General features: G+C 42.3%; 1 protein-coding gene across 1 annotated transcript in view; it reads right to left on the reverse strand.

Moving 5' to 3' along the window:
- The window catches only part of PHLPP1 (PH domain and leucine rich repeat protein phosphatase 1), a 241,871-nt gene that overhangs the window by 18,509 nt on the left and 203,202 nt on the right, over positions 1-20,160 (reverse strand). Inside the window, exons 14-16 of the mRNA XM_077492065.1 lie at positions 18,747-18,866; positions 16,749-16,943; positions 138-366 (exon numbers count right to left, since the gene is read on the reverse strand). Of these exons, the coding sequence (XP_077348191.1) occupies positions 138-366; positions 16,749-16,943; positions 18,747-18,866 (544 nt within the window). The remainder of the gene's footprint in view (positions 1-137; positions 367-16,748; positions 16,944-18,746; positions 18,867-20,160) is intronic.

Raw genomic sequence — 20,160 nt, forward strand, 5'->3', positions numbered from 1 at the left:
AAAGAATTCTACAAGTCTAGTCTTTGTTCAGTATGACACTAAACAGGTAACATTCTTTAAAACTATTCCTGGAGTCCATTGTTCATGTAATATTAGTTATAAGACAAGTTAGATCCAAAAGTAAAAAAGGTCCTCACCTCTGTAATAATTGCCTTGTGCCGTTTAACCCGCTTCAATTCCTCCTCAAAGCCAACAGTGTAACACTTAGAAAGATTGAGGGGCTTCCCACTTCTGCAGAGCACAGTTTGGCATTTGCCCACATTGGCAGAGGTCAGTGTAAAGCAACTAGTTGGATCCATAGGGTCATGCTTTATGTGGCAAAGAACAGCGGAGCCTCCTAGTTTTTGTCCGGCAGTTCCCAGCTTCCTAAAGTTAAAAAAAATAAAAAATTTTATTTAATTTCAAAATTGAGTTACTTTCCATATTAACTGTTTAATTTTTGGCTGCATTCATAACTTGTTTTATCGTTTTGAGGGAATCTATATCAAGATTGCTGTGTGTGTTCAATATCTGTATAGAATCTCTTTTTTTTTTTTTTTTTTTTTACAGTGCAATCCTTATAGGTCTGCAGTCGCACCTTTTTTAGGCGTATTACAGCTATTTATGTGTGTGTGCCAAGCTTCCAGAGTTTGTTTCTTGGGCTGGGTAAGGGGAGGAGAGGAGGTTCCTTGGGCATAAAAATAATTAGCTTATTATGCATTTACAGGCACTCTCATTGAAGTCTATGGGATCAAAAATGACAGAATATGCAAAGAACTGGATTCTGTATAGTCAAGGTGTAGGGAAATGAGCAGAAAATGTGAAAGGGGGGCCAATTATTATTGGCAACTTGACATAAACACTTTTTTTTGCAACAACTTGCTGCCAGCATTGAGAAAAATGCCTCCTGAAAAAAAAAAAAAAAGTGTATGTGAACAGGGAAATTTAAAGAGACTGCAGGACATCAGAAATATTAGAACACAAGGAAGAAAGGTAAAAAACAAAACAAAAAAACACTCCTCTCCCCACACACAAGTTTTCAAGGAAACGCAGCATTTTACCATCAACATGATCTGTATTGGCCTGTACACACAATGAGAAAATCCAACAAAAATAACCACAATTAAAGCGATAATTTACCCATTTGTACACAGCTTTCGACAGCAAAGCCTAGTAAACACTACAGTAGTAGTTTTTTTTTCCCCCTTCAACCCAGCGTTTGAAACTGACAAGCTTGGTAGAAGTACCTGTTATAACTATCCGACGTTAGTAAAGCAATCTTTCCTACTGAACTATTGTGCTCCGACAGCGGGACTGCCCCTCCGCCAGAACACACCATTGGCTGAGAGCACTGACCTTTTTGGTTATGCCCCATTGACAGAAGCCAGACGTTCGGCTGGCTTCTGTTGGAATGACTGCTGTACACACAGCCCAAATGTCGGCTTGTTTCTATGAAACCAGTCAATACCGCCCAATGTTTAAACAGGAGTGTGCGGCCCTTTAGAATTTGCATATACTTTACCAGACCTGGCGGTGCCTCCAAGCCCTTCAGTAATCCTTTCCTATGCATTTTATCAGCCGCACTCCCTATGCCATCACAGCTATAGCACATTGTCAATATGGTTGCTGTGACTTCACCCTTTCATAGTGAGGAAGTTGGCTTATCCAGGAGCCCCCTTTTTGGCTTGAGTCATTTTGTGTGTTCACTCGATTCCTCCATCCACACACTCCATATGGATGGGGAATCCGCCTGCTGCCTTATTGTATGGAGACTTCCCCACCATCAGAACACCCTGATCAGCACCACTGGCTATAGCTGGAGTGGCTAATTGAGAACATATTTTTTCCAACAGGTTGGTTGTAACCATTTTCCCCATACTCCAGGGAGTGCATTTTGGTTACAATGGTGAATTCCCACATTATTTTTACAGCTTTGCAAACTATGAACACGCAGGATTCACTGCAAACCTATGGTAGTAGTGATCCCAAACACCATTCCTACTATATACTTAACACTTATCTATTCTTTTACTCAAAAATAATAATTTTTATATTGTGGTTATGAGCACTAAAATTTTTTGTTGAAAATATTACGCATTTTTTGCAACAAAATATAAACAAACTGATGTGCTTGAAATACTGTGTTCCAGTGGATAGGTTGTCTGCTTTACATGGCAACAGTGGACTATTCCGAGGCCATGAGCTTTAGCACAGAATCTTATAGTTTCATTTAGGAACGCATGCGACAGTGATGTACAGCCAGATGATTGGTGTCTTGATATTTTTCAATTTATAACTACTAGCTTGAAGTGAAAACACTGCACAGCCCCCACCCCAGGTATACAGCAAACAACTGTCTAATCCCAAAATTCTCAAAGTGTTTAGTTATTTCTTAAATAAAATGAATGCATTGATTTTATTAGTGACATTTTTATTAGGAGTCTCATCATTCATCTTCATTCAAAAATCTCCCTCCCTGCACTGAAAGCCCACTCAAACATGACCGATGCATAGCAGGAAAGGCTAATAAAATGGGCCACCTCCAGTCAGTGGTTCATCCTTGACACCCAGCAGGCCTCAAAAGCATTTTATTTAAAGCCTGTCTCTGACTGTTTGACAAGGGCAGGGACAGTCTTACGAGGGGAATGAAAATGCAAGTTTGTAAAATAATGTAGAAGCCAGGGTATTTCATGGTGCACATCTGCACCACCTGGACAAGGACATGCAACAGCCAAGCATGTGACATTCGCAGGTGAAGGGGTGGCCAGCAGGTGTAGCTGAAGATGGCATGGGGTCAGCCATGTCTCAGCTTGGAGCCATGCCCTAGTGTGACTTCTGTATTCCAGGCATACATGCTACAACACAGCATTTGAGGAGAAGGGGTATGGGCGACTGCGCCAACACCATCAGACAAAAGACATGGTGGTACTACCACCAGCAAAAGCAGTATGCCCAGTTCTGCACCTCCCTCAGCCTCAAAGACTGACTGTTTCCCAAGGAGGATATGTAGTAGATCTGCAAGATTCTGGCTAAAATGAGAATCACAATTTTTTGGCTTAAAATAAAGACTGCAATTCTCTCACCATTCTTGTGACGCAACATCATCTTTCATGTTATACAAAAAAATTTGGGGTTTCGTTTTTTTTTTAAATTCATTAAAGTGTATTTTTTCCAAAACCAATTGCATTTGAAAGACCGCTGCGCAAATAGTGTGACATAAAATATTGCAACTACTGCCATTTAGTTCTCTACAAAAAAATTTTATTATTAATATATATATATATATATATACACACACACATACATATATATATATATATACACATATATATATATATATATATATATATATATATATATATATATATATATATATATATATATATATATATATATATATATATATATATATATATATACTCCAAGTAATTTTCTAGCAAAAAAATACTGATTTTAACTTTTAAAGCAACAATTGTCAGAAAAAAAAGTTTAGTCTTACAGTGGTTAATCACTTTCAGACCGGACCATTTTGCTGGCTTAAGACCAGACGACTTTTTGCGATTCGCACTGCGTCGCTTTAACTGACAATGCTACGTGGCTCCCAAACAAAATTGACGTCCTTTTTTCCCCCACAAATAGAGCTTTCTTTTGGTGGTATTTCATCAACCCTGCGGTTTTTATTTTTTGTGCTATAAAAAAAGAGCAACAATTTTGAAAAAAAAAGCATTATTTTTTACATTTTGCTATAATAAATATCCCCCAAAAAATGTATAAAAATTTTTTTTTCCTTCAGTTTCGGCCAATACATATTCTTCTACATATTTTTGGTAAAAAAAAACAACAAAAAAAACGCAATAAGCAATTGATTGGTTTGCGCAAAAGCTATAGCGTTTAAAATAAAAAAAAATATATATAGGGGATAGTTTTATGGCATTTTAATTAATATTTTTTTTTTTTACTAGTAATTATGGCAGACACATCGGACATTTCTGACACATTTTTGGGACCACTCATTTATACAGCAATCGGTGCTATAAAAATGCACGGATTACTGTGTAAATGACACGAGCAGTGAAGGGGTTAACCACTAGGTGGCAGTGTAGGGGTTAAGTGTGTCCTAGGGGTGTTTTGCCAACTGTGGGGGGTACACATCACTGATCTCTGCTCCAATCACAGTGTCACTGTTGCTAGGCAGAACAGGGAGATGCTTGTTTACTTTAGCTTCTCCCCGTACTCCCGTGAAACATCATGGCCTCTTTCTACTCCCTGTCTGATTTACCCCAATTGCTGTGAAGCTAAACCCTCCTTTCCCCACTAGTAATGATGCTATCCAACTCATCTTTACCATCTAAAGAATACATGCACATGGCCAAGACCATCCTTCCTGCAACAAGACAGTAATTGTATGATCAAATAATTCTACCATTTCCTCATAGCCAGTCTGTGGGGCTATGACTAAAATAGCATAAGAGGACAAGGAAATGGGTGTATTAACAGTGCTTGCAGAGTAGAGGCTGCTTTGCATCTGAGGGGAGGAAGAGAAAGGCTTTATCTACCCTCCTGTGTGTGGTGGCTGTATTAAACTAGCACTTCAAGATTACCGACTAACTCCACGTGCAGATCATCTGCCTCTGACTTTAGGTCTGCCCGACTCATTTTTAATAGGGGAGTAAATCGGCAACATGCGTGAGCTGTGGCCCTAAAATAAAAAAACAAACAAGGCACTAACAAATGAAAATAAAAATATTCCACCCACCGCGCCCCTCCCCCCCCCAAAAAAAAAAGATTCTACATTTACATTTGTGCTTCTCCCTGCCTTTACCATTGGCTGCAGGATTCCCCTCTCTCCATCTGCTGCAGTATGTCTCTGCCCTTGGGCATGCTATGGCTCTCTCCCAACTGTTGTGCCATTGACCAATTTGCTTGACATTGGGTTCTTTCGATTTTTCTTTCTAAGAATACATTTTCCTATAGCCTTTAGATCTGCTGTGGCTGCTAAGACCACTGGTCAATTCAGGCCCATTACCGCTTGATTAAAATAAAAAAATACACACATACACGTCGCAGCCAAAAACTACCTGAAAAAGTTTTCATTAATCAGATGGGGCTACTGGTGCATTTAAGCCAAGCTAAAATGTAATTTTTTTTTTATTAAAACAATTAAATGAAAATATGATGCTTGAATACAATGTCTCTGAAAAAATAAAGGAAATGTTAAATTTTTGCCATTTATCCAAAATGGAAAAAAAAATAAAAAATAAATAAAAAATAAGGATGTCTGCAGTTAGGCTATAATTAAAGGAAAAAACTAAATTAAAAAACAAAAAACAAAAAAAAAAAAAAACAGAGTTGGGTACCTGGTAACTCCTTTTCTAGGAAGTCCTCCAAGGGAGCATCTGAGAGATAGGGCTCCTCCCACCTAAAACAGGAAACACATGATCCACCATTTTAAAAAGCCGTCACATACCTCAGCAATATACAACAGGCAAATATACACCATCCATAAAACTCCCGCCTAGAAAATAAATAGGGACGGGCATGAACGCTGCCCTGGAAGACTTCCTAGAAAAAGTTACCAGGAACCCAACTCTGTTTTCTCAAGTCGTCTTCCAGGGCAGCATCTGAAAAGGATTTAGCAAGGAATACTACTAGGGGCAGTCTAAAGGACCTTCCTACTGAAAGATTTGTCTTGGCTGGACAGTAAATCTATTCTGTAATGTTTCGCAAGGGTAATGAAGCTTGATCATGTTGCCACATGGCAGATCTGGTCTGGCGTAGCTCCTGCTTTCTCAACATAAAGATGACCGAGTCCTGGTAGAATGGGCTGAGATTCCCTTGGGTGGTACCTGGTTGAGATTGTTAGATGTAAGAGATGCTAGTCTGATTTAACTGCCAGCTTTGTGGAGCTATTGAGGCGAACACCTTCCTCTGTCCATACGGATGTCAAAGACTTGAGAAATTACCTCTGACTCCACTGAGCAGTTCTACATATAAAACTCCTAAATTAAATCAATTTTAGGAATTGTGCTGAAATCAATTAATCTGTGGGCCATGGTAATAATGCTCCACACATTGCGAGACAGTAGAAACCCTAGACCATAACTTCCCCTACAACTCCTGATGTGTCCAAACAACTACTTAAAGCATGGACCAACAATCAACACCCTTAACCATCAGTGTAGAAAGAGGTGAGCAGGTAGGCATTCTGATCACAAAAGCAAGAAATACACAGGAATTTGTAGACTACCAATCAGTTACTACACACATGAGCAATATGCGAGGACAATCATACAGTACATTCTTGTATATGCAAAATAACTTCCCGCATCTAAATGCAATTGTCAGGTGTTCTCCCTGTGTATTAAGTCTTTGTGTTGGTATGCCTTCAAATATAGTCCCAGAACAAGAAGTCCATTTCTAATGTAGGGATGTCTACATAAATACAACAAATGCTTTTGAAGAGATAGGCAATATACCATATTTCCTTGATGCTATGAGACTGGAATCATGTCCTATAAAGTTGCCAGTGTCAGGCCCAAGGAATGTGTCTGGTATTGCCTGAATGTGTGGGATTTGCTGGTCTGCTGGATGAAGTCAAAGAGGTAGGTCTCCTGGGCAATCCATATACAAGGACAGATGCATACACAATTAAGTATAATCAAAGAGATACATGTATAGAGAATGGACTAGTGCTCAATCATGTGGAACCTTCTGCAACAAAGCCCGTTTCCTACAGAAGGTATTTAAAAATAGCACCAATATATATAGTAACCGGTTGTGAACTCCATATATATTTAATAAAAAAAATAAAAATACCCTGGTCAGGCTCCTGACCAGAAGTTTGACCCCCAAACCAAGCACACACGTTGTCCCTGTATAAAGACAGCCATATTGCCAATTGCATTTAGTCTGAGTTAAAACAGTAGGCACATATAATAAAACCCTCCTAAAGCATGGGGCCTCTTGCAGCTGAGGCCCATGCCTCGTCTCACTGAGCATGGAAATGTAGCCAGAAGTACACCACCTTCCTGTGATAACAAGCAGTCATTAAGCATGGGTTTGTCTATGCAGCCCTTGCATAGAGGACTAGTCCAAGAGCCAGTTAACTATACATTGCAGGATCCACCCAAAAATCAAGCACAGAAACCCGATTGAGCAGACTGAAGGGAGAGGAAGGTATTTGACATCTCTTTTACAGAGAAGACTAATCCCTTTAAGCCTCCCAGAGATTATTTTGCCACAGATTTGCTTATGCACTTTTGGCAAAGATTTTTGGCCCAGCTGGCCGCCATTTGCCCTCACAAGAAGCACCCGCTTCTTGTGAGGGCAAAGGGAGGTAGGAGAGGGAATGCAAGCCGCTGGTCTTAGCCCTTTAAGTATAATTAAAAAAAATAAAATAGGATTTTTAAAACAGCTACCTGTAAAATCCTTTTCTTGGAGTACATCATAGGACACAGTCTCAAGTAATTACTTGGTGGGTTATAGGCCTACCTTCAGGTGTTGACACTGGTATAACCAATATAGGAAGTTGACTCCCCTATATAACAGAGTCTCAAGTAATTACTTGGTGGGATGTCCCATAGCAATGCTACTTGAGGGGAGGGAGACACAACCCGTAGGGCAACCCCAGGACCTGAGGACTTATACTGCTGCCTGCAGCACACTGCGCCTGAAGGCGATATCCTCATTCCATCTTACATGCACTTGATAAAATTTTGCAAATGTATGTACTGAAGGCCAAGTCACGGCCTTGCAGATTTGAGACCTGGAGGCCTGGTGACACACTGCCCAAGAAGCACCAACCGCTCCGGTAGAGTGCGCCTTAACTTGAAAAGGGGGAATCTTTCCCTTTAAATAAGTTTGAATTATAACTTGCCAAATGCACTTAGCGACAGTGGATTTTGACGCTGCCTGTCCCTTCTTAGGACCCTCTGGCAGAAGAAATAAGACATCAGTCTTACGAATTGGAGCAGTTCTCTTAAATACATTTTCACTGCTCTCACTACATCAAGACAATGTAGTGACTTTTCTTCCCTGGAACAAGGGTCTTGGGAAAAAACCCTGGCAGGACAATACCTTCATTCAGATGAAAGCCTGAAACCACTTTTGGCAAAAAACCTGGACGAGGGCGTAACACCACTCTGTCCTCATGAATAATCAAATATGACTCCTTACCAGAAAGGGCAGCCAATTCTGAAATCCTCCTTGCTGAGGATATAGCAAACAAAAATATCAGCTTCCCAGTCAGAAGGACCAAGGGAACATGCTGCAACGGTTTGAATGGCTGTTTTTGTAACACTGACAAAACTAAATTTAAGTCCCAAGGGCTTAGGAGTGATTTAACTGGCGGATTAATCCGCAGCACTCCTTGCATGAAACCCTGGACTAAAGAATGCATAGCAAGCAGTCTTTGAAATAAAAATTGATAAGGCTGAGACTTGGCCCTTAATAGTACTCGGGGCCAACTTCATCTCTACGCTTAATTGTAGAAAGGTAAAAATTCTGCCTATGATATATCTCCGAGGGTACCAACCCTTGGACTCACACCAGGAAACATAAGCTTTCCAGGCTCTATAACATATAGCTCTAGAAGCTGGCTTCCTAGCATTAATCAAAGTAGAGATAACTGACCTGGAAAGCCCATGTTTATTCAGAATGTGGGTCTCAATAGCCAAGCTGTTAAATTTAGCGTTCGTAAAGTAGGATGGAATATCGGCCCCCGAGTTAGCAGGTCTGGCATTAGTGGGAAGAGCCCTGGACCCTCCACTGCCATCCTTACGATCTCTGCGTACCATGACCTTCTGGGCCATACTGGTGCTACCAGTATTACCGATTTTCTTTCCAGCTTTATCCTGCAAAGAACTTGAGGTAGCAACTGATGAGGGAAAAGCGCATGGATCAGTTTTTACTGATCTATGCGCTTTTCCCTCATCAGTTGCTACCTCAAGTTCTTTGCAGGATAAAGCTGGAAAGAAAATCGGGGGTCACCAACGCATCTGTTCCGTATGCGAGTGGGTCCCCTGTCCTGGATGCAAAGTTGACTAGCTTAGTGTTGAATCTGGACGCTAGAAGGTCTACGTACGGAGTCCCCCATCTTTGGCAAACAGCCTGAAACACCTTGGGGTGAAGAGACTATTCTCCTGGGAATAACTGCCGATAGGCATGGGACATTCTCTTCTGTCCAAGTTAGAATCTGGTTCACCTCTCTCTGAGCTGAGAGACTCTTGGTGACCCCTTGTGATTGATATATGCCACAGCTGTGGCATTGTCGGACTGGATCCTGGCAGGACAACTCTTTAACCTGGCGTTCCAGGTTTCTAGAGCCAGATACACTGCCGGAATCTCTAGGATGTCGATGAGCAAGGCTCCTACTCCCCAGCCTGAAAGGCTGGCATCTGTCGTTACTACCTTCCAGATAATTGATCTGAAGGACTTTCCCTTCAGCAGGTTCCAAGATAGTAACCACCAACTGAGGCTTTGGGACACTCATGGGGACAGACACATTGGCAAGTCCAAAGCTTGAATTGTTTTGTTCCAAGCAGACAGAATACTGCTTTCAGTTTCGAAGGGAATTGAGCATAGGGAACTGCTTCGAATGAAGCTACCATCTTCCCTAACAACCTCATGCAAAGGCGAATTGAAGGATTTCGCTTTGACCTGATCATCCTCAGCAGCTCCTGTATGGCGCTGATCCTTGCAGAAGGCAAGAACACCCCTATTCTGGGCTGTGTCTATGATCAGGCCCAGATACTCCAGCCTTCTTAGTGGCTTTGAGGATTTCTTTAGGTTGAGAATCCAACCCAAACCTTCCAGGTAACTGCTTGTGATGGCTACACCTTGCTTCAAGCAAGCCACTGACTGGTCTATTAACAATAGATTGTCTAAGTAAGCCAAGACAGTTATGCCCTGTACCCTTAACCTGACTAGAGGTGGGGCTAATACCTTAGTGAATACCCGAGGTGCTGTAGCAAGCCCGAAGGGCAAGGCTATTAACTGAAAATGCTTCTGTTCTACCTTGAACCGCAGAAACCTCTGGTGAGGAGGAAATATATGGACAAGCAGCTATGCATCTCTGATGTTGATGGACGCCAGAAGTTTTTCTCCTTGCAGGATAGAAACGACTGACTTGATTGACTCCATGCAAATGGAGCGGATTTTCAGGAACCGATTTAGATTACATAGATCTAGACTTGGTCCGATATACCCATTTGGCTTTGGCACCGTAATTGGGTTTGAGTAAAACCTCAAACCTTGCTCTTGTTTGGGAATCTGTCTGATCACCCCTTGAGCCAATAATCTGTCTAATGCTTGCAACAGGGATTGCCCTTTCCCTGGATCCTTGGGAACGTTTGATCTCAACGAGATGGTGGAAACTCTCAAAGCTCTAGCTTGTATCCTAGAGACTCTGTGGAGAGAGTCCATTTGTCCTGAATCTCCCTTTGCCAGACTTTTGAGTACATCAGAAGTCTCCCCCCCCCCCCCCCCCCCACCTTGGTGAGGGGAGATGCCTCTTCATAAGGAGGTCTTGTATTCTGCTTTGCCCCAGGTCTTCCTTTATGCCTGGTCTGATGGCAGAGGCCAAACAGTTTAAATGAAAGACGCTTATATTTACTTTTGACTGGCAAAAGAGTACTATTTCCGCTGGAAATAGTTTGAATGTATTTATCCAAACTATTGTCAAATAATCGTTCTCCTTTAAAGGGGAAACTAGTTACAAGGTTCTTACAAGGCGTCTCAGCTGACCAACCCTTTAACCAAAGGGTCCTTCGCATATGTACAAGTACAAACGCAAGGCGTGATGCCTGGTGAATAGAATCCTTCATAGCGTCTACAGCAAAGCATAATGCTTTAGGTAGCTCGGCCAGTTCCTGTGCTTGTTGTGCAGGGAGCTCATCTGTGAACTGGTCCTTTAAGGACTGACCGATGCCTATAGCTGCAATTACAGGCTGAGCAACAGTACCTGCTAAGAAAAAAAGGATTTGAGCTTTGCGAGTCTCTTTGGAAGGGAAAAAAAATGCTTATCCGGATGATCCCATTCGGTATACATAAGCTTTTTTAGTAATACGTGGACGGGAAAAGCATGCAAAGGCTGTAAAGGCTTCAAAGAACCCAAGGAAGAGACCGGCCCTTCAGCTAACTCTGTTAGGGGTAGCATGCAAGTAGAGCGAACCATCTTTGCAAGCCTCTGTACTTCAGATTGTGAAGTAGGGATCCTTGGGAACTTCAAGTATTGTTTCCTCCGCAGAGAAATAATCGCATGTCTTTCCTCCCGATCATCTGAGGGCAATACCCCATCCTGTCCTCAAAATTCTCTTGGACCCTCCACTGACTGTAAAGTGTCTATGGTGGGGGAGGGGGGATCTAGGACGCTTCCTATACACTGGATGGAGGATGCGATTAAAGCTGCTAATCTTCCTTCTAAGCCTTGCAAGGCAGAGAAAAATGCATCTTCAGTCACCTCTACAGGGGCTGAAGTGTGTGAAGCAGTTGCACCACCGCTAGCTTCCAATGACTCACCCTGGGCTGCCATGTCTGATCTCTCTGAAGAGGAAGACAGTATCGAGGCATAACTGGGATTCCCAGCGCCTGGGGGGGTGACACCTCAGGCACCTTTACGGTAGGTCTGGAAGAGATAGTGCAAAGCACAAGCAGAGGTACACACTGCCCAAGAAGCACCAACCGCTCCGGTAGAGTGCGCCTTAACTTGAAAAGGGGGAATCTTTCCCTTTAAATAAGTTTGAATTATAACTTGCCAAATGCACTTAGCGACAGTGGATTTTGACGCTGCCTGTCCCTTCTTAGGACCCTCTGGCAGAAGAAATAAGACATCAGTCTTACGAATTGGAGCAGTTCTCTTAAATACATTTTCACTGCTCTCACTACATCAAGACAATGTAGTGACTTTTCTTCCCTGGAACAAGGGTCTTGGGAAAAAACCCTGGCAGGACAATACCTTCATTCAGATGAAAGCCTGAAACCACTTTTGGCAAAAAACCTGGACGAGGGCGTAACACCACTCTGTCCTCATGAATAATCAAATATGACTCCTTACCAGAAAGGGCAGCCAATTCTGAAATCCTCCTTGCTGAGGATATAGCAAACAAAAATATCAGCTTCCCAGTCAGAAGGACCAAGGGAACATGCTGCAACGGTTTGAATGGCTGTTTTTGTAACACTGACAAAACTAAATTTAAGTCCCAAGGGCTTAGGAGTGATTTAACTGGCGGATTAATCCGCAGCACTCCTTGCATGAAACCCTGGACTAAAAAATGCATAGCAAGCAGTCTTTGAAATAAAAATTGATAAGGCTGAGACTTGGCCCTTAATAGTACTCGGGGCCAACTTCATCTCTACGCTTAATTGTAGAAAGGTAAAAATTCTGCCTATGATATATCTCCAAGGGTACCAACCCTTGGACTCACACCAGGAAACATAAGCTTTCCAGGCTCTATAACATATAGCTCTAGAAGCTGGCTTCCTAGCATTAATCAAAGTAGAGATAACTGACCTGGAAAGCCCATGTTTATTCAGAATGTGGGTCTCAATAGCCAAGCTGTTAAATTTAGCGTTCGTAAAGTAGGATGGAATATCGGCCCCCGAGTTAGCAGGTCTGGCATTAGTGGGAAGAGCCCTGGACCCTCCACTGCCATCCTTACGATCTCTGCGTACCATGACCTTCTGGGCCATACTGGTGCTACCAGTATTACCGATTTTCTTTCCAGCTTTATCCTGCAAAGAACTTGAGGTAGCAACTGATGAGGGAAAAGCGCATAGATCAGTAAAAACTGATCCCACGGGGTCACCAACGCATCTGTTCCGTATGCGAGTGGGTCCCCTGTCCTGGATGCAAAGTTGACTAGCTTAGTGTTGAATCTGGGCGCTAGAAGGTCTACGTACGGAGTCCCCCATCTTTGGCAAACAGCCTGAAACACCTTGGGGTGAAGAGACTATTCTCCTGGGAATAACTGCCGATAGGCATGGGACATGATAGTGCAAAGCACAAGCAGAGGTACACACAAAACAGTTCTTTTGCTACTAAGTAACAATAGTTTTTCCTGTCTGGAAATGCCTGTTTACGCCCTTACTTGCCTAGCGCTCTGGTGTCTTAGTGTGACAGACTGCATCTCTTCAGTTAAAAAGTCTTTCTGAAATGAGTGTGTCTGTGATATAAAGCCTCAGGTGGAACCTGATTGGCATCCTCAGCGCTTCCCCTCAGCTATGTGGCGAGTGCTGTGTGTGTCAGGACGTTACATCCATACACAGCGCCACGCAACCTTGTGGACATGCCCCTCTGCGTTCTCAGGCCCTGCTAGGGACCCTAATGGCCAACACAAAGTAAGGTGAACGTACTATACACCTCTACAGGAGGGGGGGGGGGGGGGAAGAGAGGAAGGGGAGGGTGGGGGGGTTCTGTCAGCAGATTTATATTTTTTTTTAAACCACAGAAGCATAGGGTGTTTCCCAATGTTACTAGGTGGAAGTGCTGGGTTGTAATTAAACCATGTGGCTAAAGCAGCTGCGTCAACCAATCAGCCACGGCCCATATAGAAGTTTATACACATCTCTGTATTAGCAACTGCTGTATTTTTTACCAAATCCCACAAGATCTATTTAAGTAAGAAACCCCTCTGCCGCTGGGACCACACATGTTGTGAGACAGAGCTGCACTAAGACACATCATAGGTAGTGTAAGTTACTCCTTATAGAGGAGACATTTCTAAGGCATATAAGGTATATTGAAGGAAAAAGCAAAGCTTCTTCCCTTACCTTGTCCTCGCTGCAGGATACTGCTGATTTAACAGACAGATCCAACTTTCACCCATCACGGCGGGCTGCGTTTAAACACGCTCAAAGACGGGCCCTTTTAAAAGGGGTTCCGCTCCTTTGGGCCTTGTATAGCACCCCTCAGGACAACTTTAGGAAAGGTAGCAAGACCAAAAAGAGTCCTGGTTCCTAGGGTCCAGCTCTCAAAGAGAAGCATTACAGGAAAAACCTCATTCTTGCATCGAGGTCCAGGTACCATCCTATGGCCTCAGTGGCGAGGATGGATCTGATTGTGGAGGTTTCTTTAAATCCAGCATGGATCCCTCCTGGAGCTCCGCAGAGCACATCTTCACTCGTGACCAACACCTTAGACACTAGCGAAAAAACTGAGTGCTCCTGGAAGGAGGAGGGGTTATATAGGGGAGTCAACTTCCTGTATTGGTTATACCAGTGTCAACACCTGAAGGTAGGCCTATAACCCACCAAGTAATTACTTGAGACTCTGTGTCCTATGATGTACGATAAAGAAAATAAATCGTTGCTACCATCAATTAGCATTATGTGCATAGAGGTTAGGTAAGAACAGAGGTGGCCTCAGCATGCTGTGGCTTGCCTTGGAGTGGTCCTGGTCCGTAGGCTCTGCAGGGCAAGGTACCATCTGACATGGTCAGCTTCAAGTAAAACATCCAATACATTGTCCTTGAAAGCTTTTCCTGCCCCTGCTCCGGCTCTGCTTCCAGTGAGAGGAGTGCAGAAAGCCTGCTGCATACCACTGGTAGCCTAGGGCTAATAGTGATTGGCAAGTACAGAGGTGGCCTGTGCTTGCTCTAGCTTGCCTTAGAGCTGTCCTGGCTTGCAGGATCTGACGGGCAGGGGGATGCAGCTTCGGCCCCACCCTGATAGAGTCATGGGTTGGCACCTCTTCCTGTTTCTGACTGTAGAACTGTCAGAAGTGACGTCAATGTGCTCCGGGTTTGTCGCCCCCCCTCAGCATCCAGGCACCCACCAAAAAGATGGTGCCGGGTAGAACTGTGTGACCGGAAATGCCTCACCGGCCCACTGGGAGGTGAAGTGATTGGCATCCCAGGCTCACCGACTCCATCTTGCTACACCCCTCTGACCACCCAGGCAGGGGAGAGGAGCGAGGAGATCAGATGTCATCCGGCAGATGCCACATGCAGCCAAGTTTGCTGCTGCACCACAGCGCTGAAGGGGAATATCCCAAGACACCTTTGTCGGCTGGGGGATGGGTGCTTACTCCTCAGGCTGAAGAGGACCCGGGGGGGGGGATGCTGTGTCCCTGGAAGCCCTGGCCTAAGTCCCCTGCAACTTAGCACAGGGTCGGGGGGGAACCTGTGCTCATCCTGTTGGTCCGGAGGAAACACTAGAACTGAGGCAGCGACAGCTTTATAAAATGGTGGATGAGTTTCCTGTTTTAGGTGGAAGGAGCCCTATTTCGCAGATGCTGCCCTGGAAGACTACTTGAGAAAATGTCTCTGAAACCTAATCAAGCACACCCAGCAGTGTTAGTTTGTTCCAGCTCATAACAGTGTCCGTTTTTAAGGACAGTTTGATCTGTATGTACATGTGGAGGGAACACACACATTCTACAATATTTTTTTTTTTTTTTTTTAGTAGAGACCCTAGAGAACAAAATTGCAATATTTTATGTCACACTATTTGCGCAGCGGTCTTTCAAATGCAATTGGTTTTGGAAAAAATGCACTTTAATAAAAAATAAAAAAAATAAAAAGACGAAACCGCAATTTTTTTTGTATAACGTGAAAGATGATGTTGCGTCGCAAGAATGGTGAGAATCACGGTCTTTATTTTAAGCAAAAAAATTGTGATTCTCATTTTAGCCAGAATCTTGCAGATCTACTACATATCCTCCTTGGGACACAGTCAGTCTTTGAGATATATATATATATATATCTCTCAGTATGTGAATTAGTAAATTTAATTTGTATTAACTGCTTGAGGACCAGCCGCAGCGGTCATACTGCGGCAGGTTGACTCCCCTGGGCAAGCGGTTGTAGCTGTATGTTGGCCATTTTAAGAGCGCTAGGGGGCGATGTCCATCGGGCACCCGCGATTGCTCCTGAAAGAGACAGAACAGAGGTCTGTCAATGTAAACAGACAGATCTCTGTTCTGTCAGGGGTGAGGAGACTGATCAGTTGTTCCTAATGTTGTTCCCACCCCACCGACACCCGTCCCTGTCCCACCCCCCCCGCCCCCCCACAGTCCCTAGGTAACGCATTTAACCCCTTGATCAATCCCTTGTGTTAGCTCCTTCCCTGCCAATGACATTTGTACAGTAATCAGTTGCCATTTTTAGCACTAATCGCTGTATAAGTGTCAATGGTCCCAAAAAAGTGTCAATAGTGTCCGATCTGTCTGCTGCAATCCTGTTATCGCAGATCGCCTCAATTAGTGGTAAATAAAAATGGCATACATATAGCCCCTATTTTGAAGACGCTATAACTTTTGCGCAAAGCAATATACTCCTATTGTATTTTTATTTTACCAAAAATATGTAGAAGAATACATAACTGCCTAAACTGAGGAAGACATTTTTTCTTTAAAAACTGTCGGAATATCATAGCAAAAAGTAAAAAAATAGAGTTGATCAAATACCACCAAAAGAACTATTTGTGGGTGAAAAAAAACAAATTGTTTGGGTACAGTGTCATATGACCGCGCAATTGTCAGTTAAAGCGACACAGTGCTGTATCGCAAAAAATGGCCTGGTCATTAAGAGGGCAAATCTTCTGTAGCTTCAGTGGTTAAACTACATAGTTATCTGAAAATATTTAGTCTTCCTTCCCCCCCCTTACCTTGTGAGGCAAGATACAATCACCAAGTCCCCCCAACCTAACAAATATTTTCTTTGTTTTTAAGGCTAGGTTCACACTCTCATTTTTCGAGGAAAAAACTTGCTTGTAAACATTTGATCTGCTTTCCTTTTGAACTATGGTGAGAAGTGGCAATGTATCGGGATTACCTTTGCATAACCAGGAAGGTGTTTCCCATGTACTCCTCTTCACTCTTTGTTTTCTGAAGCTCATCTGCCAATATGTCACACATAGTACATTGTAGTAAGCTAGGCACTTCCACATTACGCTCGCCATCAAACACACCATACACTGCTTCTCGGTTATCACAGAAGTTGTTAACTAAAAGGGAGGCAACGCATAACCTGAAGATAAGAAGAAAAGTAACAATATTTCAGTATTACTTATATTACTTGATATTTATACAAATGTAATCTACCTAATACAAAATGGGGGGAATTTATCAAAAACTGGAGCACTGGCCAGAATATTAGTTTATTCTGGATACTGAAATGAACACTCATGTTAAACTCGCTTGGCATTTAGGCTCATTGAGCTTTTTTTTTCTGCCGAAACTGAAAGTGCAAGTGATTTTTTTTCTGCCTCTAAAAGACTGTAAATGTGTGTGTGTGCATGGACACACAGGCCAACAGAGGGGCATTTGGAGACAGAAAAAGAAAGTACCAAATGCCCTTATAAGTGGCATTTTTGACACCCAGTGTGCATGAGGTCTAAATCAGTATACCATCATTCTAAACTGCTGATTGTGTATAGTGACACTCTTTCGTCAGCTGCAACACAGTTAAAAAGCGAATAATAAAAATAAAAAAACCCTTAAAAGCAAAAAAAAAATTAAGAAAAAGAAAAGGACTAGCAGGTTAAGATAGACTTTACTAATACATTGAACCTAAACTCCATCTAACACTTTATAGACAGTTATATCACTTTGTCCTTTTGGGATAAAGGTTTAACATAAATGAGAAAAGCTGATCATTGTAAACAGTCTCATCCTTCCAATTGCTACTTTGTCTGGACTGCTTGGGCTGTTAAAGTTGAAAAATAACACTTACTGGCTGGCTAACCAGGTGAAAAAGGGAAAAGCCCAAGAAAGACAACGAATGCAGCTACCACATCAAAAAATTGGTAAGCTGCAATACGTTTGGTGTATTACTGCTTTAGGCTTTAAAAATAAAAGATAGAAGCGGATTGGATTCCATGAACATATGCACCAAACTGTGGCTGCTCCAGTTTTGATAAACCACCTTCAATGAATACCCATAAAAATAAAAGCAAACCCCAATATCAAACTTAACACATAAAATATGTATACATTTTTATGCACAATGTTTAGAATTTATGCTACCAACTTTCCAATTCCATAAGAGGTGCAAGAGGAGGTTGCTTGGATGGGTCCTGTGGGAACAGTTTTGTGAAGCCCTCTAGAGCAAGTGGCAAACAGTTAACATTCCTTCTAGCTTACATCATTCTGTATGGACACTTGAAAGCAGAACTTTTCAGCCATCAATGAATACAGATGAAATGTGGGGTTTTACTTGCAGTATACTATGAAGTAAGACCGCATCGCTTACACTGGGTCTCACAGCAACCACAGCCAACAAAGGGAAAAAGAAGAAAGGGCATGGTAATACCTGATTCTGTGACCCCCTCTGCTGTTTCCAGACTTGGGTTTCATGCGACTAAACACAATTTCAAAAGATTTAAAGTGCATCATACATTTCCACAATGCACAAAGTTCTATACAAATCTCAAATAAGAGACATTTCATAGACTGTTGAAGTCTAGCAATTTCACATTTTAAATTTAGCAACAGGTATTACCTGCCACACGTGGGATTCTTTTAAAGAATGAGGAGCATGATGATGCCTACGTACCAAGACTTACAGGGGTAGGGACTGTGACCGGTTCTACTGATAAAATAACAGCCATGGCTACATTTTAACTCAGTGACCACACAGAATTTTAAAGCCTTGTGAACTTTAGAGGAAGATAACTAATTGAACTGCTGGGCCCCCTCTTCTGCACCACTAAATAATCCTCAAACTCCACCTTTATTATCTGAATATAAAAGTGTGCTGTTTGAAAATGTTCGGTCTGGACAATGTAGCCAAGCTGCTGGACTCATTGTGTGTTTGCATGACAAAACATACTTTTGCTTCACTCCTGAGGCCTCTGCATATCCATGGCTCCAAACAGCAGGGGCTCCAGATGCTTCATTGGCAGAGAATCCACATGAAGGCTGATCCACTTTGAAACATCGAATGTTACTGCTGTGAAAAGATAAAGCCAGGATGACAGATAAAGCAACATTTCTTCCAGGTTATAGGTAATCAGTCTGAGCTGGTATTCTGACAGAAGAAAAAAAAAGGGCATGTAAATGAGTCATGCCGATTACCTTTCAGGTGCAGAGAAAAACACAGCAGAATCAAAAGATCAGTGATCTCTCCTAACAGACACTTTAACATGGATACTATGCACAAATTCACAAATAATCTATGAAGACATAATATGGAACATACCGCAAGCCTCAGGTGTATACAATGGATATAAAGAGTCTACACACCCCTATCACAATGTCAGGTTTTCTAAATTGAAAAAAAAAAAACTGAAATCTTTGAGGGGAATGAAGAAAAAAAATATATAATAATAATAATAATAATAATGTGGTTACATAAGTGTGCACACCCCCTTATAACTGATGACGTAGCAGTGTTCAAAATCAAGCAATCACATTCAAACCCCATGTTAAATATGAGTCCGTACACAGCTGCTATCATTTAAAGTTCCTCTGATTAACCCAAAATAAAGTTCAGCTGTTCTAGTAGGTCTTTCCTGACATTTTATTAGTTACAGCCTACAGCAAAACCCATGTTCCGCAGAGAGCTTCCAAAGCATCAGAGGGATCTCATTGTTAAAAGGCATCAGTCAGGGGAAGAGTACAAAAGAATTTCCAAGGCATTAGATATACCATGGAACACAGTGAAGATAGTCATGTGGAGAAAATATGGCACAGTGCCATTACCAAGAACTGGACATCCCTCCAAAATTGATGAAAAGACGAGAGGAAAAAAACTGGTCAGGGAGGCTGCCAAGAGCCCTACAGCAACATTAACCACTTCACCCCCAGAAGATTCGGCTGCTCAATGACCAGAGGATTTTTTGTGATATACGACACTGTCGCTTTAACTAACAATTGCACGGTCATGCGACGCTGTACCCAAACAAAATTGATGCCCTTTTTTCCCCACAAACGGAGCTTTCTTTTGGTGGTATTTGATCATCTCTGCGGTTTTTATTTTTTTGTGCTATAAACAAAAATACGAGCGACAATAAAAAAAAAACAAAAAAACGCAATAAGTGTATATTGATTGGTTTGCACAAAAGTTATAGCGTCTACAAAATAGGGGATTTATGGCATTTTTATTATTTATTTTTTACTAGTAATTGTGGCGATCGTGACTGACATTATAGCGGACGCATTGGACACTTTTTGGGACGATTGACAATTATACAGCAATCAGTGCTATAAAAATGCATTATCAAGGGGGAGAGAGAGAGGGAGAG

Source organism: Lithobates pipiens, unplaced genomic scaffold (assembly GCF_037356315.1).
Source record: "Lithobates pipiens isolate NorthernLeopardFrog02 unplaced genomic scaffold, aLitPip1_a1.2 Scaffold_19, whole genome shotgun sequence".
Classification (NCBI taxonomy): Eukaryota; Metazoa; Chordata; class Amphibia; order Anura; family Ranidae; genus Lithobates; species Lithobates pipiens.